Below are 25,019 nucleotides of genomic sequence, written 5' to 3'. Positions count from 1 at the left end.
ACAGTATGATTCACCATTCTTTATCGAACTTGCCTACCCACACCACACTGCAGAACAGTGCTTGGTGTCAGAGCAACCCACGTTCATTTAAAAATGTCTTTATCAGTTACTCACCCTTTACATACAGCTTGCCCAAAGACCGCATTCTCTTACATAAACTCCTTCTGTGCTATTGTTCAAGCTCTACCCACCCGTAAGACCTTTATTGCATCTCTTATTGCAGGAAATCTGACCAAGCACATGAAATCCAAGGCCCACAGTAAGAAATGCTTGGAGATGGGGGTTCCTGCAGGTCTCATTGAGGATCAGGATGCAGATGACTCAGGTACAGTGCTTCACTGTGCAGCCTTACCCTAGAAGGAAACACAAAAGGATCACTGTGTGCTCCAAGCCATAACTTACCAAAAAAACAATTTCTCTGTAAATTCAGGGGTTAATTTGCAGTATATTGTTACAAATGTAATAATGACTTAATACAGATAGGTCTTGTTTATCCCGTTTGCTTTCGTTTCAACAGGACTGCCCTTCTTTAAATAGTTCTCCTGTTAATGGCATGAGATATAAAATACGGATTGTCCCTGATTGTGCTCTCTGTTGCTGTGTCGATCAATAGCTTTGCCACAGTCTAATTAGAAATTCTAAATGCAGCTTCTTCCTCTGTTAACTCAAAGCACATGTGGGCGGCATGCACAGCGTTTAGAAAGAGGAAATTGCTGCATCTAATTTTAGAAAAAAAAAAAGAGAGAAGCTGCCTGAAAGCATTCTATAGTCTCCAGTCTCCAAGAGCATATTTGTTTTTCCTCCTCTGCCTGTGATAGGGCTCAGGGGTGTACGGTGGTCTAGGGTGTTAAACTATGCAGCAGCAGCACAAAACATTGCTTAATTGCATTCTTAGTGGTGGATTTACTCACTACGTGATAATAGAAGACCTTTAATGAATGAAAGTTGTTCAGTACTACCAAACGGCCTATCTATTTTTGAACCTCCTCTGATGACTCATATTTCCTGTGGAATACCAGGAATAGGTTTCCTTCTTACATATTCTCTCATCTACAGGTGACCGCAGTCAGGTCAGCAGTGCTGACCGTCAAGATTCAGATGGTGATGACTCCGATGGACCCGATGATGAGGAGAATGATGACAACGAGGAGGAAGAGGAGGACAGCCAGGCAGAGTCTGGCCTGTCTACCAACCCGTCTGTCTCAGCCAGCCCACAGCATATCCCTTCCAAAGAGGCTGACGTCCCTCCTAGCGCCCTCCTAGCCCAGATGTCAATCAGCTCAGTCTCCCTACATCTCTCCCAGCCTCCACCTCCTGAATCCCACACATCAGACTCAGAATCTGTCTCCATGATGAGCCCCGTGTCCCTGAGCAAGCAGATATCCATTTCTGGGTCCTGCTACAGCCCAATGCCCCTCCCTTACTCTCCTCTGCCTGTTGCCACCACATCAGACTCCTACACCTCAGACACAGAGTCAGTGCACATGATGAGCCCAGTGTCACCATGCAGGCAGATGTCCATCGACTACCCTGACTTTGACGTACCCCCTAGTCCCCCAGTGCCAGGCAAGGTCTCCAAACTGGGCCAGGTGAGACCCATGTATTCTCATTGTGTCCCTCTCCACCCCTCCATGCCTGCTTCCCTCATTTCCTATCCACACCCTTACTTTGAATCCTGCATGCGAAGCACTTCCACAAAGCTCCTGTGAATGCTCTGAAAAAAGGTGAATAGTCTTGTCAATTTTGATTAGGCTTGGTGGATCGATCCAAATATCATGTGATCTTAACCTCTTTAAATCTTCTAGGATTGTGCCACAATTAAGTGAATAAATAAGACTTCAGTTTCCCTCTCTCTTCACAGGACAACACTTCTGCCCCTACTGCTGTGGCAACCAGTGAATCGGGCATACCAGTGGACCGGGGCACTCAGACATCCTCCTATGCTCCTCATGGTTCCATGCACTTTCCCCCACAGGGTCTATCCCAAACACCAGGAGCAGAGACCCAGACCCACTTGTTCAGTCACCTGCCCCTGCACTCCCAGCAGCCTTCTCGCTCCTCTTACAGCATGGTACCAGTTGGGGGGATCCAGCTGGTGCCTGCTGGCCTGGCAGCTTACTCCACCTTTGTACCAATCCAGGCTGGACCCGTCCAGCTGACCATCCCAGCAGTGAGCGTCATTCACAGAAACTCAAGTCCATTACCAGCTCCTAACACTCCACCCCAACCAGAGGGCTTGCAAACACAGCCACTTGTGGTCCAGGAACCAATCAGTAGTGTTGTGCCCTGCTTCCCCCTAGGGCAGGTCACTGGTCTGCAGGCTCAAACAATACAGCCAGTAGGTCTGGAGACACTTAACCTCATGGGACTGACCAACACAGGCCTGGCATCCACCCAGCTGCTGAACCAGCAAGGGCTCACTCTCAATGCCACCCTCGGGCTTCAGGTTTTGGCTGCCAACCCCACCTCCCAAAGCAACACTGGCCCCCAGACACATGTTCCAGGTCTGCAGATAGTTAACATCGCCCTGCCTGCCATCATTCCTTCTCTCAGCCCTCTATCCACCCTTAGTCCTCTCCCTGGTTCCTCAGAGAGGCAGGGGAGCCCTGAAGCTCAAGGAGCACAGCCGTCTCAAAATGAACATGGGCTCGTTTCTTTACGGAGCTGCATGTCCGCTTCACCGACCGCCCCTTTCAAGGTCAGCAGCTCTCCAGGACTGACCTCGGGCAGCAGGGCTAGTCCCAGAGGTAGCAGTGGATCTGAGTTCACACAGACTGTTGAGAGGGAAGAAAGAAATAGATCACCAGCTCCTGAGAACCGAGCAGACGGTGCTAAGGAGTCACTAGCTGAGGGAGCTTGTGATCCAGCACATCCAATACCACCGCCAGTGACCAGCTGGCAGAAGGAAATTGATGACTATAATGAGGTATCCAGTGATGATGAAGACAGACTGGTCATTGCCACCTGAAAACCCCAAGCGGAAAGCTCTTCTTGTTCTCTTTTTGTAATTCTTGTCACTTTGTAAGACTGAAAACACTTTTCAGGGGTTTGTTTCTTTGCAAATCACCTTTCAAAGCACAGATGCTGACATTCATATTGTATGTGCAATCACATGATAATTATAATGATGACCAATCATTTTAGTTTTATCTTTTTTCGTCAGCTCCAGACAATTTCTTTTTTTTTGTACATGTTGTATAGACAATTGTGCCTTTATGGAGTTTCTTGTTTAGGAACCTGTACATAATTCCTTATAAATTCAGTAGTTGCTTGTTGTTTATTTCAAAAAATAAAAGTAAAGAGAGGCATAACAATGGAGGATATCAGTTTTATTTTGGAGGGTTTGTCATTCGTAAATTTATGGAATTATTAATGTTGTACTGGTAAATGTACATTACTATGGATTATGGGGCAATGTTTCTGTGTACAGATGTTGTGTTCAACTATTTATTATAATCCATCTAGTGCCCATTATGATTCATAAGTCCATAGGTATGTGCATTATGGTAGCTTTACATTGCTGTATCAATATTCTTAACTGTATAAGTAAAAATTTGTTTACAAACATTAAAAGTGGTGTCACTGCATTTTGTCAGTTAAACACTAGAAACTATTGTCACTACATATTTTAAGGTGGACTAGACGTCGATTACAGATGGCAGATATTAAAACGGTATGTTTATTATCTATTATGCTGGTTCTTATGTCACATTTAGTATTATAGGTAGCACATTTTCAATATGAAAACATTATAATTTGACCTGCAACAATTTTGATATTTGATTAATCATTCTACCAATTTTTTAAGTAAAAATTACAAATTTCACTGGTTTCAGCCCCTGAAATGTAAATTCCCCCCACACCCTTTGATAATAAGCATAACATTTTAGGTATTGGTTGGATAAATCAAGACATTTGCATTGTCTCTGGTAAACTGTGGTGGGCATTTTTTCTTTTTAATTTGCAGACATTTTACAGACAAACGATCAGTAATTGAGAAAATACTTTGCAGATGAATCATTGATGAAAATAATTGTTTGTTGCAGCCATAACTAGAATAAAACATAAAAAATAAAGGATTTCAAATTAAATAGCTATAATTAACATGGCAGTGTCATTAATGGCTAGTACGTCCAAGCAACCCCACCTCAGTGTAAAAAAAATGTATCAAGTTACCATCATTTGGGTAACATCTGTGTGCAATTTTTAAATAAATCACAAGTTACTCTCCAGCAAATAAGATATTCATAGATAATATTTGATCACCCTCCGTTTCAAATGGTAAAACCTCAAACTCCTTTATGATTACATTAAGCAGTGCTTCAGCAGTGATGCTCTGCTTTCTAACCTTACTATGGACCAGAGGGAGGAATTGCAATATCACTGCTTTGTTTTATCTGATGACAAAATAATGTAAGAAATCCATGCCTTCATTTTCATGACAGTAAAACAATTCAACCTCCCTCAACATCTATAAAGGGTGACCAGATTAGATCACTTTATTAAAAATAACTAGTTGCCAATCAAATGAGTGGCAATGGATTAATACATTATTATACTTGTTTTATTTTACACCAACAGGAAGAGTAATAGTAAAGAGCTATTAGATGACCAGAACCAAACATAGCAATCTGGCCTCAAAGAGGGAAACTTGTCTCTCATCTCAAGAGGCTTTACAGTGATAACCTCCTTGTTCCACCCCATTCAGAAGGTGACTCATCCATCTACATTAACAGACCCCATCATCCTACCCTCTCCACCCACAGGGCTGACTGAATCCTGAGGGGGAAGCTTTAACAAAGCAAACAGAGACCCCTAGAGGTCATTTTCTACTAGTACAGAGAAAACAAAATGCAGGCTGATGAAGCGAAGAGCACACTTGATCGACAACTCCAGCATGGTCAGAACAACATCACAGCAGCTGCATGGCTCAACTGGCTAAACTTGAGTGTCCAAATTTGAAACGAAGCCGTCTCCAATGCTACTTTACTGGGTTGTTTCTGTTCTGAATGAAGAAATATGCACACAAGCAGTTCCCATGGCCAGTGGAAACTCTTAACACCAGTTTCTGATTAGGGGCCTCAGAGCTACAGCATGTCAGGATACTTTACCTAAGACTTTTCCACTTTGAGCGTACACACACACACACGGCCAATTTTCCACCGCAGCCCACAGCAGAATGTCTCTGAATATGTAATTTAGGGAAATTAAGTACTCCTTGGTTTCCACATTTTATTGCAATTGGTGGTGGAGGGAAACCATTAGATTAACAGCCACTTTGGAGCTTGTTTGTACTTTCGGTAATGATTAATCAATTAATAAAACACTGCAGTTGTGGAGCACAGATACAGGACCAACAGGGCCGTATATTCATTGCAAAGGGATGATGTTATATATAAGGTGTATTACATTTTTTATACCCGTCCTACAGTCCAGATCATGCAAAGAGCAAAATCCCCTTCTGCCGGACAACTTCTCAGTCTGCAGCAGTGTATGTGCACAGATAGGACTGGTTCTAAACATTCAAACTTCAATATGTGACAAGCTGCTTTAGACTGGGTTAAAATATCTAACTAGAAATAATGTAATTGTTGTAATTAAGAGGATTTACAAAGTACACTTTTTGTTCTATTTTCACTTCACTTTAGTAGATTAGTTCACATTTGACTTAGATATTTCAGTATGGTACTCAAGAATAACAAAAGATGTTGTGATGTTTCCGTTTGATTTGAACCCCCTTTTTAAAAGCACATAAGTAAATCTATCTGTGAGAAAGCTTTATAAAGAAAACTTTGGACTGCATCTCTAAATTTAAGAATGATAGTGGACTTTTGAAATATTTACAATCAGGATGTCACTATGGCCCTGGTACTCAGAGTACTCTTCAAAAAGGGTGTGTTGTCTTACATAAAGAAAGGACAATTTAGTACTGGGCACTATAACTGTCAACACATGCATAGCTATCTACAGTCTAATATGGTCCTTGGTTTTAGTCCTGTCTCTATTGTCATATTGTGTTTTATTTTTAATTTATGGCATTTATTTGCATTTTATTTCTTACCTAACCTCCGCCTTGATGTCATTTGTGATTTGGAATCAAGGGATTTGACGCCTCTGGCAAAATTCTATTGTAAACCTTACAGTAAATGATTCCTTTGTGAAACTGTCTCTGTTCTTTGTTTATTGTTGCCTTATTGTTATCTGTTGTTTAGTATTGTTTTATCTTTTGTGTGGTTTTGTCTGCTACTTTTTATGCTGCCGCCATGTCCAGGTCTTCCTTGCAAAAGAGGTTTCCAAACTAAATAGGACTCATCTGGTTAAATACAAAAAACATAATGTGACTTTACTGCTTTAACACTTCAGTTTGTCATTGTGATCAACAAAGCACTCTCTCTAACTATCTATTTTTACTTAAGTAGTTTTTAGCAACAAAAAACAGTGATTTCACTTAAACTTGAGTAATATTTAAGTCAAGTAGGAACACTTCATATCTATACTTTTCTACACTTTATAACCTACTTTCATATGCAATGGTCTCCATACAAAGGGGGGAATTAATCCTGTTGCTTGACTGCCACCTGTTGTCTCAGAAGTGCATCTGCAGCTCATCCACAGAGTCAAACAAGAGAGTGGTAGGCTACAGGTCGCATTCAATCACCTGGCGTCTCCCCCATCCACTTAATCAAAACCAGGACATCTCAAAGTCTTCAACTTGGCCTGCTCAACTGCTTATCAGCGACCGACTACTAACAAACATCACTGTTTGTGTACACGCCAAAAGACCAAACTGTTCGGCTGTGCAAGAGAAGGAGGGGGAGGTGGGACGCACATCTATAAAGTCATCGGGCTGCACATATGGGGCCACATTAACAGAGAGACTCCAGACTGACGGCTCCACGCTCCTGCGTGAATCTCCGAGGACGATCACCGAAACACTTTGCGAAGGAGTGATACACTGGATGAATAATTTTTACACTTCTGGAGGATTATTAATTTTCTTAAGCTGCATTTTGTTTTTAGAAGAAGAGGCTGGATAATGGATGTATACATTTTGATTTCCGCGTTATCAGTGATGTACTCCTGGATTTTGTGCACAGGTAGGCCAACTTTTGACGACAAATTTTAACTATTTAACAAGTGTATCTACACTAACTTTGGGTACATAATATAAGTCATATTTGAAATACTTAGATAATTTAACAGTTACATTTGTAATCATGTCTGCAAGGTAGCAGAGCAAAATCTTGTTTCAATTACGCTGGTAACACGTTTGTTGTTTGCATCTTCCTGACTTGTAACATTAGGTGAATAGTCTATATGTGTTTATATGAGTGTTTTAATAACGATTATTTAATTGCAGTGCTATCAGCGCCTTCTGGAGAGACACCTACTGACTCCCCCGCCACCCAGGGGCGCCATGTGCGGACCAAACGCTGCTCCTGCGCCACTTTCCTGGACAAGGAGTGCGTCTACTTCTGCCACCTGGACATCATATGGGTCAACACGCCTGAGTAAGTCAGCAATTAGCCTGACTTTAGACTCTCTTTTAGCAGATTCCATTTTCTCCAGCAGTCCTATAGAGAATAAGACATTTTAATTTTGGCAAGTAGGCTGTCAACTGTTACGAAACAGAGACACTGAAACACAAAAACAATGTGACGAACGAGTAACAAACCGTAACGAAGCTAACGACTTTGTGTCGTTTTCTGTTAGCCTGTAGCAAGTGTAACTGAAAATAAAGCACAGTTTGCCTACCGTATCAATCTTTGGTGCATTTCAACTTTTACCTTGTAAAGTTAAACAAGCTTACTTGATTAAACTTTCATTTTACCGCCAAACATAACGCTTTCAACGCGAATTAGGTTGTAATATTTCAGCGGCCGTTTTGACCGTTAATTTCAGTTGTTTGATTCGAACTGTGTCACTGTTCCATCCAGGCGCGTGGTCTCTTACGGACTGGGCAACGCTCCCAGGACGAGGCGCGCGGTCGCAGAGTCCATTGCATCCAGCAGCGGACCTCGTTGCCAGTGTCTTCACGAGAACGACAACACCTGCAGAAACTTCTGCCGGCTTGAGAAACGCCCCAGGTAATGTAATGCGCACTTTATCATGACTTCCAGAACATCTTACGAATAGGCAATAACAGTTACAAGCCCAACATCGATCATATTTACTGTCAGTGACAGTATCATTTGTGCATGTTTCCATCACATGTGAGAACAAGTTTCTTAAATGTCATGAATGTGTCAGATAAATTGGCTAATTGAAATGTGATCCCGCTCTCATGTAGTGCTTGTTTCCTTCTTCTCCTGGCAGGTATGAAACATCGCCAGACACGGTGATCCGCTCTGCCCAGGGCGATACTTGTGTTGGGGCTCAGTGCAAAAACAAGCTGGCAGCCGACACGGACAGGATTAAGAGGTAAGACAACCTGCTCAGACAAAAAGGGAGGATGAATACCTCCACTGTCTATTAACAAAATAAATGGACATGGCAATTATAACCTCATGCAACACTGACATCTTTTGTAGGGCAAAATATCTCAGGGTTCAAAAAGGTTGCATGGGGAAAAACAGTTAGCACGTGTTTAAGAGGCAGGCATTTTGAGATTAAACCCTCAAGTAAGGAATTCCCTGTATATTATGATGACTGATCACCATAATAAATCCCATAACACCTCTAAGATTGGATGGAATTCACCTAAATTAAGCTGCATCACTTAACTGTGAGAGTAATGTTGGTTGCAGGAGCTCCTCTCCACCACAGCTGCAGTCATGTACCATCATGTTTGAAACTCAAACCCTGGCAAAGTTTGCGGGTGCCATATGTCTGCACTTTCTGACACATTAAAAATAGGGAACTTAAATCTGCTCAAACCACTCGAAAGTGTGATCTGTGTGACACTGACAGCCCAAATCCACCCAGCTGAAGGTTTTACATAACGTGAGGGATCGATGGTTCAGGTGTCTGATTGCTTTCTGTTTCTCTCTGCAGGATGAAGAACAGAAACAAGAAACGGGTGTCACCTCTAGCAATCGTGACTGCCTTGAAAACCCGCCTGCTGCTCGAGAAGTGGATGGTGAGACAGCGTCACCGGGCGAGAGCATGGGAGGGCGAGAGCACGGCCTCCTAAAGACAACAGAAACTCCTCACCTTGTCATACAGAGGGGGAAAGGCTTTCATAACCATGGGCCCTTCTCTAAAGCAATCGGCCTGTGGGGGATCCCTGTGGAAGACAACGGAGAGCCCAAAAAAAGGCCGGCAAACACACTCCGTGGCTGCGGTGTCAGACGGTGTCTGCAGCAGAGCAGAGAGCAATTACAACTCGACTTGACTTGCACGTCATCAGAAAAGAGGAACGAGGTCAGAGACAAGACAGGGGGTTCAGGTGAAAGGAGATAAGCTGAACAGAGGACTTTGCCACCAGGTCTGCAACATCAAGGACATTCATTGAGCTTGTAGGTGTTCAGGGTCAAACTCAGTCACGGTGACTCCTTCGGACTCAAAAGCAACAACAAAAAAAACATGCATCTCAAAACATTACTGGAAGGATTTACTTTGAATCCCTCTTGTTACAGAAAATAAAAATCACTGCTGTATATGAATGAAGACAGTCCTACATATATTTCAAAATGCCATTATTTATCTCACTCACAGTTGCAAAAAAAAAAAAAAAAAAAAAAGACTATCGTGTCTGCATAGAAGGGATTTTTGTGCCTTGTGTCATTTTTTTTCCACTGACTGAAACTATTTACTGCATTGTATGTAACAGGTTGTCTTCTGTATGTGAGGACACCGGTCTTTGTAGCTCTGAAGTACAGTAGCTGCTGGGAGTTATTCATGTGGACATTATTACGGATTCCTTTACACTTATCATAATTTAATGTTTCACGAAATATGTTATGTATGTTGTTGCTTCTATTTATTTATTTTTTGTACACATTGTAATTTGTTCACCATATTGGTCTGTCACATGTTTGGTTTGTCATTTCTATGAAATGTTTTTGTCACCATGGTCCCAAATTTTGGGCACATTTAAATAAATGTGTACACGCTTATTTAAAAACAACTGCTCAGCTCTTTCATCCTTATTGTTTCATATTCAGTAGACGTGAGAAAAGCAGCGTTTAAGCTGGAGAAAGCTGATCTGCAATAGAGGAACTGCCAGGCTAAGACATCCAGATTCTTCTGTGAAGGTTAAGTTGTATAAACCAGAGGTGTAAACAAAAGCAGGTTTTTTAAGTTAGTAAATGAAAAACAAAAAGCAAAAGTGAAAGGGAACCGTGTGAGACAAAGTGTGAGAGGGAGATAAGGAGAGAGACGGACTCAGATGTCGAAGACAACAAGGCAGCAAGCTTTAAAACCCAGCTAACCCTGCACTTTCATCTCTGTGCCAAACCAGAGTAAACACTGCAATTTCTAAATCAGCTGAAAGTGGATTTAAGGTTTCTTTCAGCAGCTTGGATTTCAGAGACACATCCAGCACATTTGTTTGTTTTCACCTCTGTAATGATCTCCTTTGTTTTAAGATATGTTTAGATACCTACCACCTTCCAGCCTGTTGTTCTCTCAACTACCTGCTCTGGCCTCTCCGCTCACCTCTGACGATTATTGCAGATAAGGGCCATTATTTACAGCTGCTGTCCCTTAATCACCCTTTGCCACTCCTCCAGGCGCCTTGCATCCGTTTTTCTCCCTGATAGAAACCAAAAACACTTGTCTGTGAATATCTTTAATTCCATCTCTTCCATTTTGCTGCCGCCAAAAGAAAACCCTGTATCACAAAAATGCGAGCTTTGCAAGAACTAACAGAAGGGCATTCTTGAGATAATCAAATTAGTTTAAAAGTAGGTTTTAGGCCAGGATGAAGTACTTTCTCAGCCCATAGACGAACATAATCCAGTGAGCATGGATGGAGACTTTCAGCTGTAAACTCATCTTTGGTCAATAAAAGTACATCGTTTTTTAAAAGTTATTTTTATCATCACAAGCACTTTTTCAAAGCTTTGCAAAGCACAGATTGAAGCAGCAATCTGTCAGATGAGTCTGATTTGTACATATGATGAATGTCATACAAGTTGTTGTTGGGTTCAGTTCAAACATTGGTGCACCTGGAACCCGCTGCATGAACTTGCAGCGGAGAACAATCCAATGCACATTGGTTGAAAAGTCTTATCTCTTCAACCCATTTGGCAAACAAATCCAAGGTGGATTATGGGCCTTGGGTTTATAAAAAGAAACGCTGTTGTATCCTCCTGCGTGCAGAGGCCATTCACAATAATACTGTCATATCTTCCAGAAAGACCTACTTTTTGTTTGCAAAACCACTTTAAGACGTCTGCCGCAGGAGCAATTCAGGACTGCAGATACAGTCGGAAGACAATAGAGAGAAAGTTTAGATGGCATGCAAGAAATGTGTTCAGCTAGATTTAATCCCATGATACAGGTGCAGTAAATGTTTGCAGCAAAACAACCCTCCTGTTAATGGAAGTAGATCTACTGATACTGTGCTCTCTTGGGATTGTAAAGGAAATTTTATCAAGTCAACAAGAAGCCAGCATAATGCCTGTTACATTAAGTTTTTTGTCCACAACATGTTATGTAACAAGTGAAGTTGAACAATAATAGTGATGCTTTCACATTTTAAAGGGGCTCCATTACAACACTTTTTTTTTTCTTTTTTTTTTTACATATACTTAACTCTCAGGTTTATGAATATGGTGCATGATGGAAAGGTGACGCGCAACATGTTTTAGACCAATACTAGTCTACTCATATTCTTTACTAAAGTTAAAGTGACAATGATACCGTGTAAAAATACTCCATTAAAAGGTAAACCTCTCTGGTCTACCGCTGCGGTTAGTTTGTGTTACTGTGTGACTTTGTGTTTTTAAGCCTTTAAAACACCAAGACACAAAAACTGCTGTTATTGTTACGGGAGTCTGGTGGCTTTGATGAGAGCGATATAGCTACTGTTTCTGGTTAAACACAAAGGATCTCACTCTTTAAAAATGGTCCGTCTCTGTAGGGATCCTTTCCATAATGTTGTTAGACACATGTACTAACAGTCCGAGCCTGTCGGTGGCAAAAACAAGCACTTTTAGTGGACTTACGTTGACGGTGTGCAATTGCGCGCAAGGATTACATTGCAGCCCTGTTTCACTGTAGCCGCCTGCAGCGCGGTCACTCAATCCTGGACCAGTTTAAAAAAATATTGTACCAATTAGTTACATTGACACAAAAACATAGGGAAATAGGGATGGGGTAGAAAAATACCTTAGCCTTTAACATATTTAAGTGATTGCACTTTCCTGTCATTATTTTTCTACCACACTTCTATAGAATTAGAAATCTATATCACTACAGCCCCTTCAACACACTAACCCCATAGCTTGTTATCAGATTGTTTTTATCAAAATGACTGATGCATGTTTGCTTAAATGAATAGGCTCTTTCACCCATATCTTTATAATCATTACATGCCATCTCCGTCATGAGGCAGCCGTAGCTTTATTAAGCATTCAATTCTATAGGAGCATTGCTAAAAGGAGACGCCTCCATGTACCTGCACACTGAAAAGGTTAACAGCATGCAGACGGGCCGGGGACCCAATACAATGGCTCTAACGCTCTAAACTATGCAGCTCTGTGCAAGGAACTCCCCTGAGACATTAGCTTTTGGCATAACTCATTAGTCTATTGAATAGAGCGCAAACATAATACCCCATTTCACAGCATGGAATCTCCTCGACTCGACAGGAATTCTCGAGCGCAGCAGCTAAAACAATAGGACTCCGCGAGGAACGTCTGGGCAGGGAGGACTGGTCTTGAATTCTGACGTCAGACCAATGCCCAACCCTACCTCCATACGCCCTGTTTTCCACAGCACTACACTCCCAGCTGTGTGCCAAAGCATCTCACGAAACCCTGCCTTGACCAGAGGGAATTCATTACTGTGGATGAGTCAAACTCAGGATTTGACTGAAAAGGTCACCGGGAGACTGAGCAACAGGAAACCTATCAGGGAAAGAGGAGGAGGGGGGAAGATGCTGTCTGCGTTGCAGGAGAAAGTCAGACTGGCAACCTGAATGATTCTCCTCTGTGGTTGAATTTGATTTGTCATCACATCTGGGCGAGAGGGGATGACACACTTCTCAAAGAGCTGATTACGGGAATATGTGCAGGTATCTCTCAGCACTTTGTCTGGCTATAATCCTACTCTCGGTCCTACTCAACCCAGCTCTCGCCTCCCTCCCTGCAAGGAGCACAACAAGTACCAAAAAGCATTAGAGGAATATCACTGAAAAATGCTTTGCTGACAGACATGAATGTGAGGATGAGTCTTGTCTGCAGTTACGCTTTGGCTCTTCCCTGGATTCATGCAACTTTACTGTAGTTTGAAATCAAAGAGAGTAGTGGCCCTGAAGGACCTTGCACATTTGGAGGGAATGCTCAGAATGCAAAGAATTATAAAACAAGTTTCAGGAACAGTTTGAACCGTGTTGTCCAAAATAAACTCAAAGACAGGGATGATGAAAAACACATACTCCATATATTCTAAATATATACACATTATATAACAAACATATACATTTCATGTATACAGATAATAAATGCATTTATTTGGCACTTCAAGTAATTATTTGCATTTTTATTGAAGTGGATGATATGTGTTAGTCTTAAAGCATTCCAGATGGAGTAATTCAGCCTGTCGAACGTCCATCAATATCTGACGAGCAAAAGCCTGAGGGTTTGCTATCTAGAAGTACAGTTAGCCTCTGTGAAAGCTTTAAAAACAGCAGAATTAACTTCAAAGAGTCACACTGTCAGTTATTTTTAGTCATGGTAGCAGCGTCGCTCAAGGGCTGGAAATGTCAGACAGTCAGACAGTCAGTCAGTCAGTCACTTGAAAACGTCTCAACAACTACTGGATGGATTGCCACAGGATTTTGTGCAGACTTCTACACCGACATGAGGTTGACGTTTGTGGTTCACAGTTAAATATATTGACAACTACTCGGTGGATTTTCATTAGATTTTCTATTTATTCTAATGACTTTGGTGACTTTACCTTTAGCGCTACCAGCAGGTTAACCTTTTTAACTGTTACTGAAATATCTAGACAACTAGGATTGTTGACTTGGATGGATTTTTGTGAAATTTGGTACATACATTCACAATCCCCTCAGGATCATCTAGCACCACCATCCAGTCAAAAATGAAATATGTCTAATATTTTGGTTTATGACCAAATAACCTGCTAGACTAAAAGCATTCCCATTGGCTCAGCTTTACTTTGTGATGATCGCTAATAAGCTAATGCTAGCACGCTAACACTAAAAAACAAAAAAAAAGCGGTGAACATGGTAAACACCACACCCCCTAAACATGAACATGTAAGGCTATTTAGCTCAAAGCAGGCTTGATTTTATATCGAATAAAACTGTAATCTTATTCCAATATTAATGTGCCACTGATACGAATGTCCATTTTTGGGCTTGAGGATCCTGACCCTATTTTTCTCACTGCTATAATTGTAAACAGTAAGTGCTGATTCATTGGACATTGAATAAACATTATACTATCTGAAAAAAACATTGTGCTGGGTCAACAATGGAAATGGACAGATATCAATCTGATTTGGGTTTCCAAAGAAAAGTACATAAAGAAATGGGGACACTCCCTTACAGTGGCATGCATGGTAACACATGACATTAAGAGCGTCTGTGTTCCTGTTTGTTCTGCTCCCCTTTGTCACTGTGTTTGTTTACACTACCAGGCAGGTGGAGATGAAGCTCCCATTCTGTCATCCTCTTTCTTCTTGCTCGGCCTCTCTCAACACATGATGAAAATCACTTCTGAAGGATGCACAAGGTAAATGTTGATAGACATTGATGGTGTGTATAGATCGGTGAAGCTTTTTTCCTTTGTGTATAGATCACTTCAAAAAAAGTGACATTTCATCAGAGATCAATGGCGTTCTCAGTTTTCCTTTATTGATGCATGTAAAATATCAAAGCCATTCATCAGTCTTTAGAATAGGTGGTTTTGAATCAAAATTTTTGTCTTAAATTAGTTATTCAAGCATTTTTATCTGGAGCATCATGTTCATTAGAACACAAAATATTTCATAAGACAATTTACAGTCGCTCAGTCAACGTTTATATAGTTTTCTGTGCAGTAAATAGATTTCCAACATGTCAGTGACTTGGGAAGGAAGAAAAAAGCCTTGTTTTAAGGTTGATGGTAAACAAATTTAAAATGAACCAATAGATTCTGAAAGGATTTCAAAAATCCAAGACTGTGGACTCATTCTCATCTAATTATCGACAAGAAAGCGAATGAGCTTATTTCCCACAAAACACTACTTTAACTACAGTTAGGACGTGGTTGGCCGAGCTTAGCATAAAAACTGGGGAAACAGCAGGCCTGGCTTGGTTTAAAGTGAAAAATACACCTACAAATAAATGTCACTAATTACCGCATTGTTTATTCTTTATTCTGTTTATTCTGTGCATAAACAGTAATGCAAAAACAAAAACATTTGTGGGTTTTTTGGTGCGATTTGTTTAACGTGTGACAGAGCCAGGTAAGTTGTCCCCCCTCCCGCTTCCAGTATTAATGCTAGGCTTGGGTAAACACAGCCTGACAGCACACAGACAATGGATATTTATCTTTAAATCTCAGAAGAAGAAAAAAGCAAATACATGTATTTCCCGAAATGTTTTGTCATATTGTATTTTTACTCTCAAGAGAGAAAGCCTAGCTCTCTCCCCCTGTTTCCTGTCTTATTGCTACGCCAGGATAAACACATCCAGATTCAAGCTCTGTACTTGACACACACTCATTGACATAACTGTATCTCCTAACATGTTATTTTTATTTATTTTAAACCTTTCCCTTTAACAAGAGCCGGACACTGCCTGTTCACACTAACCCCAAACCCCAAACCCTGACCCAGACTAACCCTATCTGTTAAGAGGTGAATAACCTGAGAGAGTGTTCGGAGCCTCTCTGCCACCCAGCAGCCAGCAACACAACAACCTGGGCTGGGACATGAGCACCGAGAGTCCTGGTTGTTGTTTTGACAAGACGGCTGCCAAGTGATAAACTTCAGGGTCCAACTCATTGTGTCAAATCTTTTTATATTCCATCATCATCCTCTTTAGCTCAGCCTTTCATTGTATACGGTCTTGCAAAGATGATTGTTCCTGGAATTCTCCATTGCCCTGCATTGTCAACAAAAAATAAATAAAATAATTGGTTGGATCTGACAGCAGTCACAACCAAAGTATTCCTAATATCTCTGGAGATGTTTTTATAGCCTCATAAATTCAGCTGCACTTTTGTACATTTTGTATCAACAAAAATTAAATTCTTTTAAAATAGAAATAACTATTCCTTAATTTTTCAATGCGTCATTGATGATCCGGGATAGATGATGTGACATGATGACATTTCTGCGTGTAAGTAGTGTTGTTTGAAGAAGTCTAAACTTTCTCTAAGCCTTTGTTGTAACAAGTAGCACAAAACCATCATGTCACCTTGTAATGTTCTCACTAGAATTAAAAGAACAAATTATCTGGTTGCTGCAGTCTTCAACTTGTATCCAATTTCTTTGATGTTGGACTGATTTAGTTCAGTGGAAGTTCAGAGATTTAATCCCACCCTGAGGTGGGAAATAAGGGGCTCAAAACAATAGGGGACGGGCTGCAGAATGAGCTCTATAAATACGGGAGCTCCCAGGAATGAGAAGACTGTAGACATGTGTGCACTGGTAAAACGTGGACACAAACCTCTAAATTCTTTGAAGTGCAGAGCAGAGCAGGCCAACAGGTCTGTGCAAAGTGGATTCATAGGAATGAGCTGGGGCATTTATGAGTGAGCCCTTATTGACAGGGCTATAGCTGACACTCAACCTGTTTCAAATTGGGTTGTTTCCAAGATGATCTGCTGTATGACCGTGTAATTGTTTTGTATTTTGGGGGACCAAAATAGTCACGTGACACATCAAAATAGGTTTACGGTGCAATATTTACAAAATATAGGCCTACAGCTTGCCCTGACTTTAAATACATTGTTTTCTACATATACATTACTTGAGCGGGTCGCCCAGGTATAAACAGCTGCCTAATTATATTTGGCAACCCATTTTAGCTTTTTGCAGAGAAACACAGAGAGGGAAGTTATCTGGTATTACTTTACAACACGAGGACATGGTGGACATTTTACATTACAGAGCAACAGTGAACGCACCAGTGCAGATGTCATTCAAGACCACGTTGATTTCGATCAACATGCGACAAATCTGAGCTGTGAAAACAGAATCATGAGTTTATTAAAGGTGACGACTTTATAAAAAGGTACTGCTGATGGATTAAGTCAGCAGAGCAGAGACTCATACACAGAGAGAGAGACAGAAAGAGGCGGGGCCAGCCAGTGAGTTTGCAGAGAGAGACCAGATGTGTAGATGTGTAGTGTGTGTGTGTGTGTGTGTGTGTGTGTGTGTGTGTGTGTGTGTGTGTGTGTGTGTGTGTGTTAGGGCTGAACGATTAATTGCATTTGCGATATTATCGCGATGTGATAAAACGAGATTTTCTAATCGCAAAGGCTGCGATTACACTCTGCTCACGACACCCAAGAGTGAAGCAGTCTGCAGATGAAGCATCAACTTTGCACCTTACGCTGTACATTGACTTGTTGTTGTACAATGGCCTTACGCTTGACAGAAGCTGACATGACAGAAACTTTAGTGTCACACAGGGAATGAAAGTAGCACCCGCCACTCGCGGGTAACTTGGTGGTGGTGGGTGAAATCGTCGGGCCATCAGCCGCTTTGACGGACAGGAAAAATGCACAACAGAAAGACACGTGTAGTAAGGTAAGCACATTGTGGCGATCGCCGCCAGAGTCACATACACAGCCACCAGTCATCTCAGGAAATATCTGTGAAACGGCATTTCAAACCAAACTCACAAGTCTGAAAGAGGCCCAGTCTGTCCTGAGTTACAGCCAGGGCGCTGCTTACCAGCATCGGAGGCTGCGGTGGAACTCCGGTGTTGTTGAAGAATTACTTGTCTATTAAACACGAGAGGCGTCACTTGGTTTTATTTCCGTTGACCAACTTTTTAATTGAACCTCAAACTGAGTATTTTTTGTTTGCTTACTGGGATACAGAAAGATGGACTCCTAGGAGATTTGAACTGAGATAAGGACTCCAAATTGTTCAGCCCTTGTGCGTGTGGGGAGAAGAGAAGAGAAAGGTAGCAGATTCAAGTAGTGAGTAAACAATAAAAAGCTGGAAAATTAAGTACAATTAAAATGATAAAATAATGAAATAACCTACTACAAATACAAATATGTTATACACTGCTTATACACGGCTACCCCTCCCCCATACGTTCGCCATCGCCACAGTTACACTGTCTTAATGAGAGCTCAACATGAGACCCAAAACCCAAAACCGTTGACGTTTGTGTTGCGGTTTCAGTGTTGGTTTCAGAACCATTAAAGCCCTACAATAGACAATTTAAAAAAAAAAAAACACGTCAAAATTCCCTGAATCCAGCTTCTCAAATAGATATAGATATAGCTAAATAGCCAGCTAACCAAACCTAAACCTTGCGCATCTCCTTTCCCTGTTGTCTGTTCAGCTGCAAAACCTTGACTAACAGTTGAACTGGTTAGTTAAAGGATCTTGAGGACGAGAATGTGGGCCGGGGCATAATCAAAGTGGGCTGACAGCGCATTTCTCTCGCTCTCTGCTTGTAAAACAGGCTGGATTTCACCTGATGGCCAGTGTGACTATGTTTTGAACAATTAGCAGCGGGAGTGGGGGCATATTCAAATTAAACCTCCACACTGCAGAGCCCTGTTTAGACATGTTTGTCTTATCTTATCTTCAGACTGAGCCAGGCTAGCTGTTTCCCCCTGTTTGCAGTCTTTGTGCTAAGCTAAGCAAAACTAAGCAAACCATCTCGTAGCCGTAGCTTCCTATTTACCGTATAGACATGAGAGTGGTATCAATCTTCACATCTTGCATGGCAGGAAAGCAAATAGAGTATTTCCCAAGATCTAAACGATTCCTTTAAGTTGAATCATTTTCAGAACCATGAAGAGGTAAAACTACTAAACTAAAAAGCATAAAGTCTACATAATAAACTTACTTTTCTGTTACAGAATTCAGGTTGGATTTCCCTATTCTACACTCACAATCACTATAAACACCAAAAATGTACTTCTAGCATAGTCTCTTTACCATTTGGATCACAACTCAAAGAAAACCTGTTAGTTTATGGTAATTACTTTCAAATATTATTTAATTTCCCCCTTGAATGACTTAAGCTCACATAATTCTTAACTACCACGCACGAGGATGTAAAGTAGCACAAACCAGAGAAAACACCATACAAGAAGACTTTACCCATAACCTTGACCCCATTAGCTTAATTAAATTACTGTGAATGTCCCTGAAGATTATTTACATGGCTGAAGGGTAAAACACTTACATCACTGCTAAACTGGGAGATTACCGTAACAGCTAACGTTTATTTGGTTGGGTTATAAAAGTTTCCTTTTTTATCACTCTTTCTTTCTGTAACACATTCCAGAGATATTTTCTGCAAGACTTTGTCCCTTTCCCAAAGGGTCTGTCAGTCTGCACTGAGGCCCCACATGTCCCCACTCAACACTGAATACCACACTTGCAGCACCGGCGGAAATATGGACAGTGCAGCTGCACTGGAGGCCCGTGGTCTGACAGGTCCTCTGGTCCCATCACATGAGACATTGTGGAGAGACATGTGTGTATGATAACAGGTTGGTAGAAGAGCAATTACAGCAAAGACATAAGGGGCTAATTCTAGCTGCAAACACTTTGACCAAATTTAAGGAAAACCAAGTAAGCTCTAAAAATAAATGCATCAAACCACAAAGACATTTCAGTCTGGCTACTCAAATTATCAAGTGAAAGAGATGTCATAAAAATCTAAAAAAAATTATATATTTTTACATATTTTTGGGTTGAAATGAGTACTAGGTACAAACAGTTTAGGGATACGTGCTGCAGACGGCTTCAAGCTAGCAGACGCAAACCGGCTGCAGTGGCTGTAATTAGGGCTACCGCAAAAACTACAAAACTGAAATACTGCGCTATTGGTCAAGCATGGCAAGCATCAAAACAACCGCAATGTTGACACGTTACACTTCAGTGCGTGTTAAATTAATAAATTAGTGCTTCAAAAGTTCCACAACCGCAACAAGCTCTGTAACGGCTCAAGGACGGATCACCATGGGCTACGTGACCTGACTTGAAACTTGGAAGCTGTAAGTGTTGCCGTGTTTTGTGTTGTTTAACTGTTTATTTTAAAGGTTAGCTAACTTGGCGGTAGCATATAGCGCAGCTAACGTGGCTAGCAGGCTCGGCGATGCTGGACTTAACGTTGTAATACTGAGGGATAGTCGAGAGAAACTGAGCGGTAAGCCTCATTTGAATCTCACTAACTAACGAGTGTGTCGGATGCCTGCAGCTGTTTTTCATGTTGCTTTCTGTGGAAATTTAGTTATAACGTTACTACAGCACAGTGATTAGTTGAGGGCAGCCCGTTCTGCTCTGGTGTGTGTGTGTGTGTGTGTGTGCGCGCGCGTGCGTGCGTTGCTGCGGTGTGTAAATTGACTTGATAGACATGCCTAAAGGTTACGATATAGCTAACGGTACATGTGAAACTACAAACATGAGTTTGCTTGGTAATGTTGTTTACCAGCACTCAGCAGCTCGCTTGCGCCGACCATAAAGCTGCTGTTAGCGGCTCACTGTGCAGTGAGGCGAGATCCACAGACACTCTTACTATGCTTTATGGCACCAAATCACTTCATTGATGAAAAATGCGACCGCATAAATACCGCATACCGCTCTGTTGAGCCCCAACATATTACCACAGGGGAAATTACTTCACCGTGACAGCCCTGTATTCCTTTGGGGCAATTGTGGCCATAAAATATTAGGTCCACAAAAGGTGCTTCTTCCCCAACTTTGACACACGTTTCCACCGGCCTCTCAACAATTTGCCTCTAACTATTAGCAATGACAGTTGTAATTGTTGGCATCTTTTGACAGCCGATCAGCCTTAAATATTGCAGGGAGTAATGTCAATCACTTCTTCTATAATAATTTGATTTTGTTTGGCTGCACTAAAGCACACTTGCTACTACCTCAAATCAACCAGGACTGAAATCTTAGACTAATGTAACTCTAAAAGAAGTCAATTTAATCTATAATGAAATTCACAATGCAAAACAGAAAGATTTGAGTCCAGTTGTTCACATAAAGTGATCTTTTCCAGTTCGGATTTGGGCCACTTCCATATGTGGAACGTAATGAAAAGGACAGAAAGTTGTGAACACTTGTCATTTTGACATTTTTAAACTCTCAGCGACCGAAAAAAACCGCTCAGCACTTGCTCATTGGAATGAATTGAAATAAGACGCTGGCGTCAGAAAACAACGCTTTGGTGGAAACGGGCCCTAAAGCCTCCAGTCTGAACGTAGCCTTAGTGATCTCCAGCCCTGCAAATTCCCTGCACAAGAATTTCCCCAGGCACTTATGGTCATTGTCTAAAGCAAGACTGGAAAAGCAAGAACTGTCAAAGCTGTCACAGTGGAGTAATCCTTTTCTGAATTAAATAATGAAAAATACTCACAGACCAGCATGAAGCAAGAAGGTTATTCTATTTATTCAAAGCATCACTGTGGACTTTGATGACACCTCTCAATTTCTGATCACCTTTTGTCTTCTGCTCAGCTCTGAAATACCATCACTTGCTGCCACACAGACTTCATACTAAGTGTACCTGCATTCCCCTGGTTACATCTACTTCGTATTATTACCTACCTAATAACTACCTTTAAGTTTCATTTTGATACACTGACTGTAACAGAACATAACAGCTTCCTTTTCACTGATCCTTGTAGCTTAATGTTTATATGTTATACGTACATTCATTCCATCTACATGCTCCATACTAGTTTTTTTTGTTAATCTTTCATTTTTAATTCATTTTCAGAATTTATCTATGCACAAAGCTACTGTTTGCCTTCTGGATAGAAGCTAAACTCTATTGTGTTACACTGGTACTTACAGTACTCTGCAATGACAATAAATCTAATCTAATGTGAAGGACACTGTGGAAGACTTTGACCACTGGATGCCATTTAAATACATAATTGTTTTAAGGGTAATTTTTGGGCTCTGGAGAGCTAGATTTTTATGAGATGTGGGCAAAACCACTGGTCAAAACATAAACACTAGTATAGGTATTCATTTTCTGCTGTTGTGCAAAAATGATTTTGCAGTTTTGTGGTCAAAGGTGCTGAGCTGTTCGTCTGTTACTCAACCATGTCTAGCCTAAATGTATGTAAACATCCCACTTACAGTCAGCTACTTTGATTATGTGACTGTCTGCCCGCATTGTCCGGTGTTTCCAAAGTGTTGCCTGCACTCCACAGTTCAACTACTTCTACTTCTTTGGTGCACTTGATCATTCATATGCCGCTGCATGTGTTTCTGAGGATGAAAGGATGGAAAAAAAAAAAAACAACACAAAAACACTTACACTGTGGCATGTCATTACAAGCAACAGCCTCTGACTTCCAGGCAAACTCGCACAAAGCGACACAAGACACAAAACGAAAGTGTTTACACATTCTTATACCTCTCCCTTATCCCCGATTCTAAGCTACTACAGTCTATGTGCGGGACTGATAATGTCGCTCTGCCCCATCGTTGAATAATATACCCTCTCCCTCACTGCTTTGGCGCAATCTCCCTGAAACTAAACAAGACTGTGTGCACCTGCAGCACGCTGAGGAAGCCGTTCCCAAACAAAACTCAAACTCTGTAAACAGCTGGTGTGTCAGCTGTCAACCAGCACATCATCAGACACAATTAACCCAAACAACAAGGAAAATTATCGCAACCCAGAAAGAATATAGCTAGGCTAACTGTTCACCCTGTTTCTAGTCCTTAGTTTAGGTAGAGTGGGTTGCTTATTAATCGGAAGATCGTAGGTTTGCTCCCCCGGCTCCTACAGTCTGCATGTCAAAGTGTCCTTGGGCAAGCTACTGTACCCCAATTTACCCCAGTGGTTGTTTCATCAGTGACATGATCTAAAATCAATACGAAAACATTCTATCAGGTTCATGAGTTAGTGGCCACATTTATAAGGCACCAAATATGGACAAATGAAGGAATTGTGATACAAAGAACCTGGATCAGTCGATATTTGGAGATAATAGGAGAGATGCACAAAGATATGTGTCAGAGAAATTTACAAAGTAAGGCCAGTCTTTGTTTTCTCTTAGACTAGTAGTGTAAATGAAGTTGAGATAGCTACACAAAATTAAATACTGACTCATTTTAAACTTGAAGCTCAATTGTTGCCACTCCACCCTCAGGCTCTCTCAGACCTGAAAAGCTGCATTTTGATCTTAGAAAATTACAATGGTGTCAAGTTATCGCATATTTAAGTGTGGAAAACGTCTGTTCTTAACAAGTACCTACTTACTGTCAATGATGGATTTATTGTTTTATTTCAGAGCGTGGAATTGACTTCTGTTTAGGTTGGTGATTTTGACAGTTGTTTGACACATGTTTCATCATTGCTTGGGACTCATTTTAACAGGGGAGATTCTGTTGGTATATTTAATTAAAAAATGACACATTTAGAGATACAGAAATGTGTAAAATAATGAACAAACAACTTGGAACTAATCATTGAAGTCATTTATCCAACAAAAATACTATTTTTGAAGAGAAGCAGACAAAATAAGGAATTTAAAGATGTCACATTGGGCTTAGGGAAATTGTAATAATCTGTTTTGACTATGGGCTTTTTTGACATTTTATAGACTGATTAATAACAAAATTATTATTATTATTCGTAGTTCAAAGCACAGATAAACAGATTAGCTAAGGATGATGGTAAATCTCTCTACCGTCGCTTTTGGTTTTGGCTTGACCTCATGTTTCCAAACGGGTGTTACTGTTGGGAGGGTCAGTTCTCACCCTCCTTTCCAGCCAACCTTTCAGCCAATGTGTTGAGCCCCGCCTCGTCTGCGAGACCCCAATTCACTATCTGATCCCCATAAGGGTCTTGCACCCAACTATGGCTTTATGAGGGCTATTTGGTACGTTATTCAGGCCGTGATGACCTTCCCTGCAGGGATGTGGCCTCTTGGCAGAGAGGGAGGGGCAGGGGAACAACGAGGTCAACCTAATCCCCTCCTGCTCTGAATGGCCTCCATTTGACCAACCTTCACAGGCTGTGGATAAATATAATGCCCCACCACTGGAAACATGATGGCAGCAAATTTGCCACCGTCGCTAAACAGAGTTACAGACACATGTCAGGCTTCTTGGTCATACTATATATAGTTGGGGGACAAATTAAAGGAAAAAACAAAATAAAAGAGTGGAGAAACATATCAAGTGACGCTTATGTGCACCAGGGCTCACTGAAAGGTTGGGGAGTGTGAAAACAACGTGAACAAAACGATACAGCCGTTCCAGTTACCAGATCTCAACCCAGTTTCACACCTATGAAAAATTTTGGACTAACGTGTAACACAGTGCTCTCTAACACCATCTCTATAAGACCAAATAACATAAACCTTCCTATTTAAATATATTTAGTCTGTGACTGTCTGCAATGCTACGTGTCCTTTTGATATGTCTGGCTGTTTGTTTTTCTTTCTAGCCCGAGATGAGGGAAACTCTGGGTTTTCGGTTTCAGAGACCGAGATCAGATAAACCACGGCAACTCACACTGTGAACCTAACCTCCTCCCGAGGAGGTTCAACAAACGCTGAGTTTCTCTCTGACTCTTACTTCTCTCTGAAAATACTTACCGTGAAGCTGCATTACTGCAGTAATCACTCTTTATCTGTATAAAACTGATCAATGAACAGTAATCTTTCATATTGTAGTTGTACTGATAGGAACATTCCTATCGTAGTTATTAGCTG

At 41.2% G+C, this 25,019-nt stretch overlaps 2 protein-coding genes and 2 long non-coding RNA genes across 18 annotated transcripts in view; 3 read left to right on the top strand and 1 right to left on the bottom strand.

Moving 5' to 3' along the window:
• The window catches only part of hivep1 (HIVEP zinc finger 1), a 58,848-nt gene extending 55,275 nt beyond the window's left edge, over nucleotides 1-3,573 (top strand). For all 5 annotated transcript variants that reach the window (XM_046058763.1, XM_046058764.1, XM_046058765.1 and 2 more), the window contains 3 exons: nucleotides 224-325; nucleotides 1,057-1,589; nucleotides 1,862-3,573. In XM_046058763.1, coding sequence (XP_045914719.1) covers nucleotides 224-325; nucleotides 1,057-1,589; nucleotides 1,862-2,968 — 1,742 coding nt within the window. In that variant the 3' untranslated portion in view covers nucleotides 2,969-3,573. The remainder of the gene's footprint in view (nucleotides 1-223; nucleotides 326-1,056; nucleotides 1,590-1,861) is intronic.
• Nucleotides 1-7,908, bottom strand: part of LOC123976524 — a 40,038-nt gene extending 32,130 nt beyond the window's left edge. For 8 of the 11 annotated variants that reach the window (XR_006826369.1, XR_006826374.1, XR_006826375.1 and 5 more), the window contains exons 1-3: nucleotides 7,756-7,896; nucleotides 7,392-7,574; nucleotides 115-353 (exon numbers count right to left, since the gene is read on the bottom strand). This is a non-coding gene — a long non-coding RNA (uncharacterized LOC123976524). Of the gene's footprint in view, nucleotides 1-114; nucleotides 354-7,391; nucleotides 7,575-7,675; nucleotides 7,730-7,755 lie in introns of all 11 variants that reach the window. The other 3 variants (XR_006826371.1, XR_006826370.1, XR_006826373.1) reach the window with 3 other exon arrangements.
• edn1 (endothelin 1) lies at nucleotides 6,641-10,069 on the top strand. Its single transcript, XM_046058768.1, has 5 exons — nucleotides 6,641-7,097; nucleotides 7,361-7,511; nucleotides 7,938-8,087; nucleotides 8,317-8,421; nucleotides 8,995-10,069. Exons 1-5 carry the CDS (start codon nucleotides 7,037-7,039, stop codon nucleotides 9,131-9,133), a joined length of 606 nt encoding a protein of 201 aa, XP_045914724.1. The 5' UTR covers nucleotides 6,641-7,036; the 3' UTR covers nucleotides 9,134-10,069.
• Nucleotides 10,070-20,179: 10,110 nt separating this feature from the next.
• Nucleotides 20,180-25,019, top strand: part of LOC123976527 — a 7,654-nt gene continuing 2,814 nt past the window's right edge. The window contains exon 1 of the long non-coding RNA XR_006826382.1: nucleotides 20,180-20,324. This is a non-coding gene — a long non-coding RNA (uncharacterized LOC123976527). The remainder of the gene's footprint in view (nucleotides 20,325-25,019) is intronic.

This window comes from Micropterus dolomieu, linkage group LG09 (genome assembly GCF_021292245.1).
Source record: "Micropterus dolomieu isolate WLL.071019.BEF.003 ecotype Adirondacks linkage group LG09, ASM2129224v1, whole genome shotgun sequence".
Lineage (NCBI taxonomy): Eukaryota > Metazoa > Chordata > Actinopteri > Centrarchiformes > Centrarchidae > Micropterus > Micropterus dolomieu.
The sequence above is the reverse complement of the archived record's forward strand: the minus strand, read 5'-3'. Positions and strand labels throughout refer to the sequence as shown.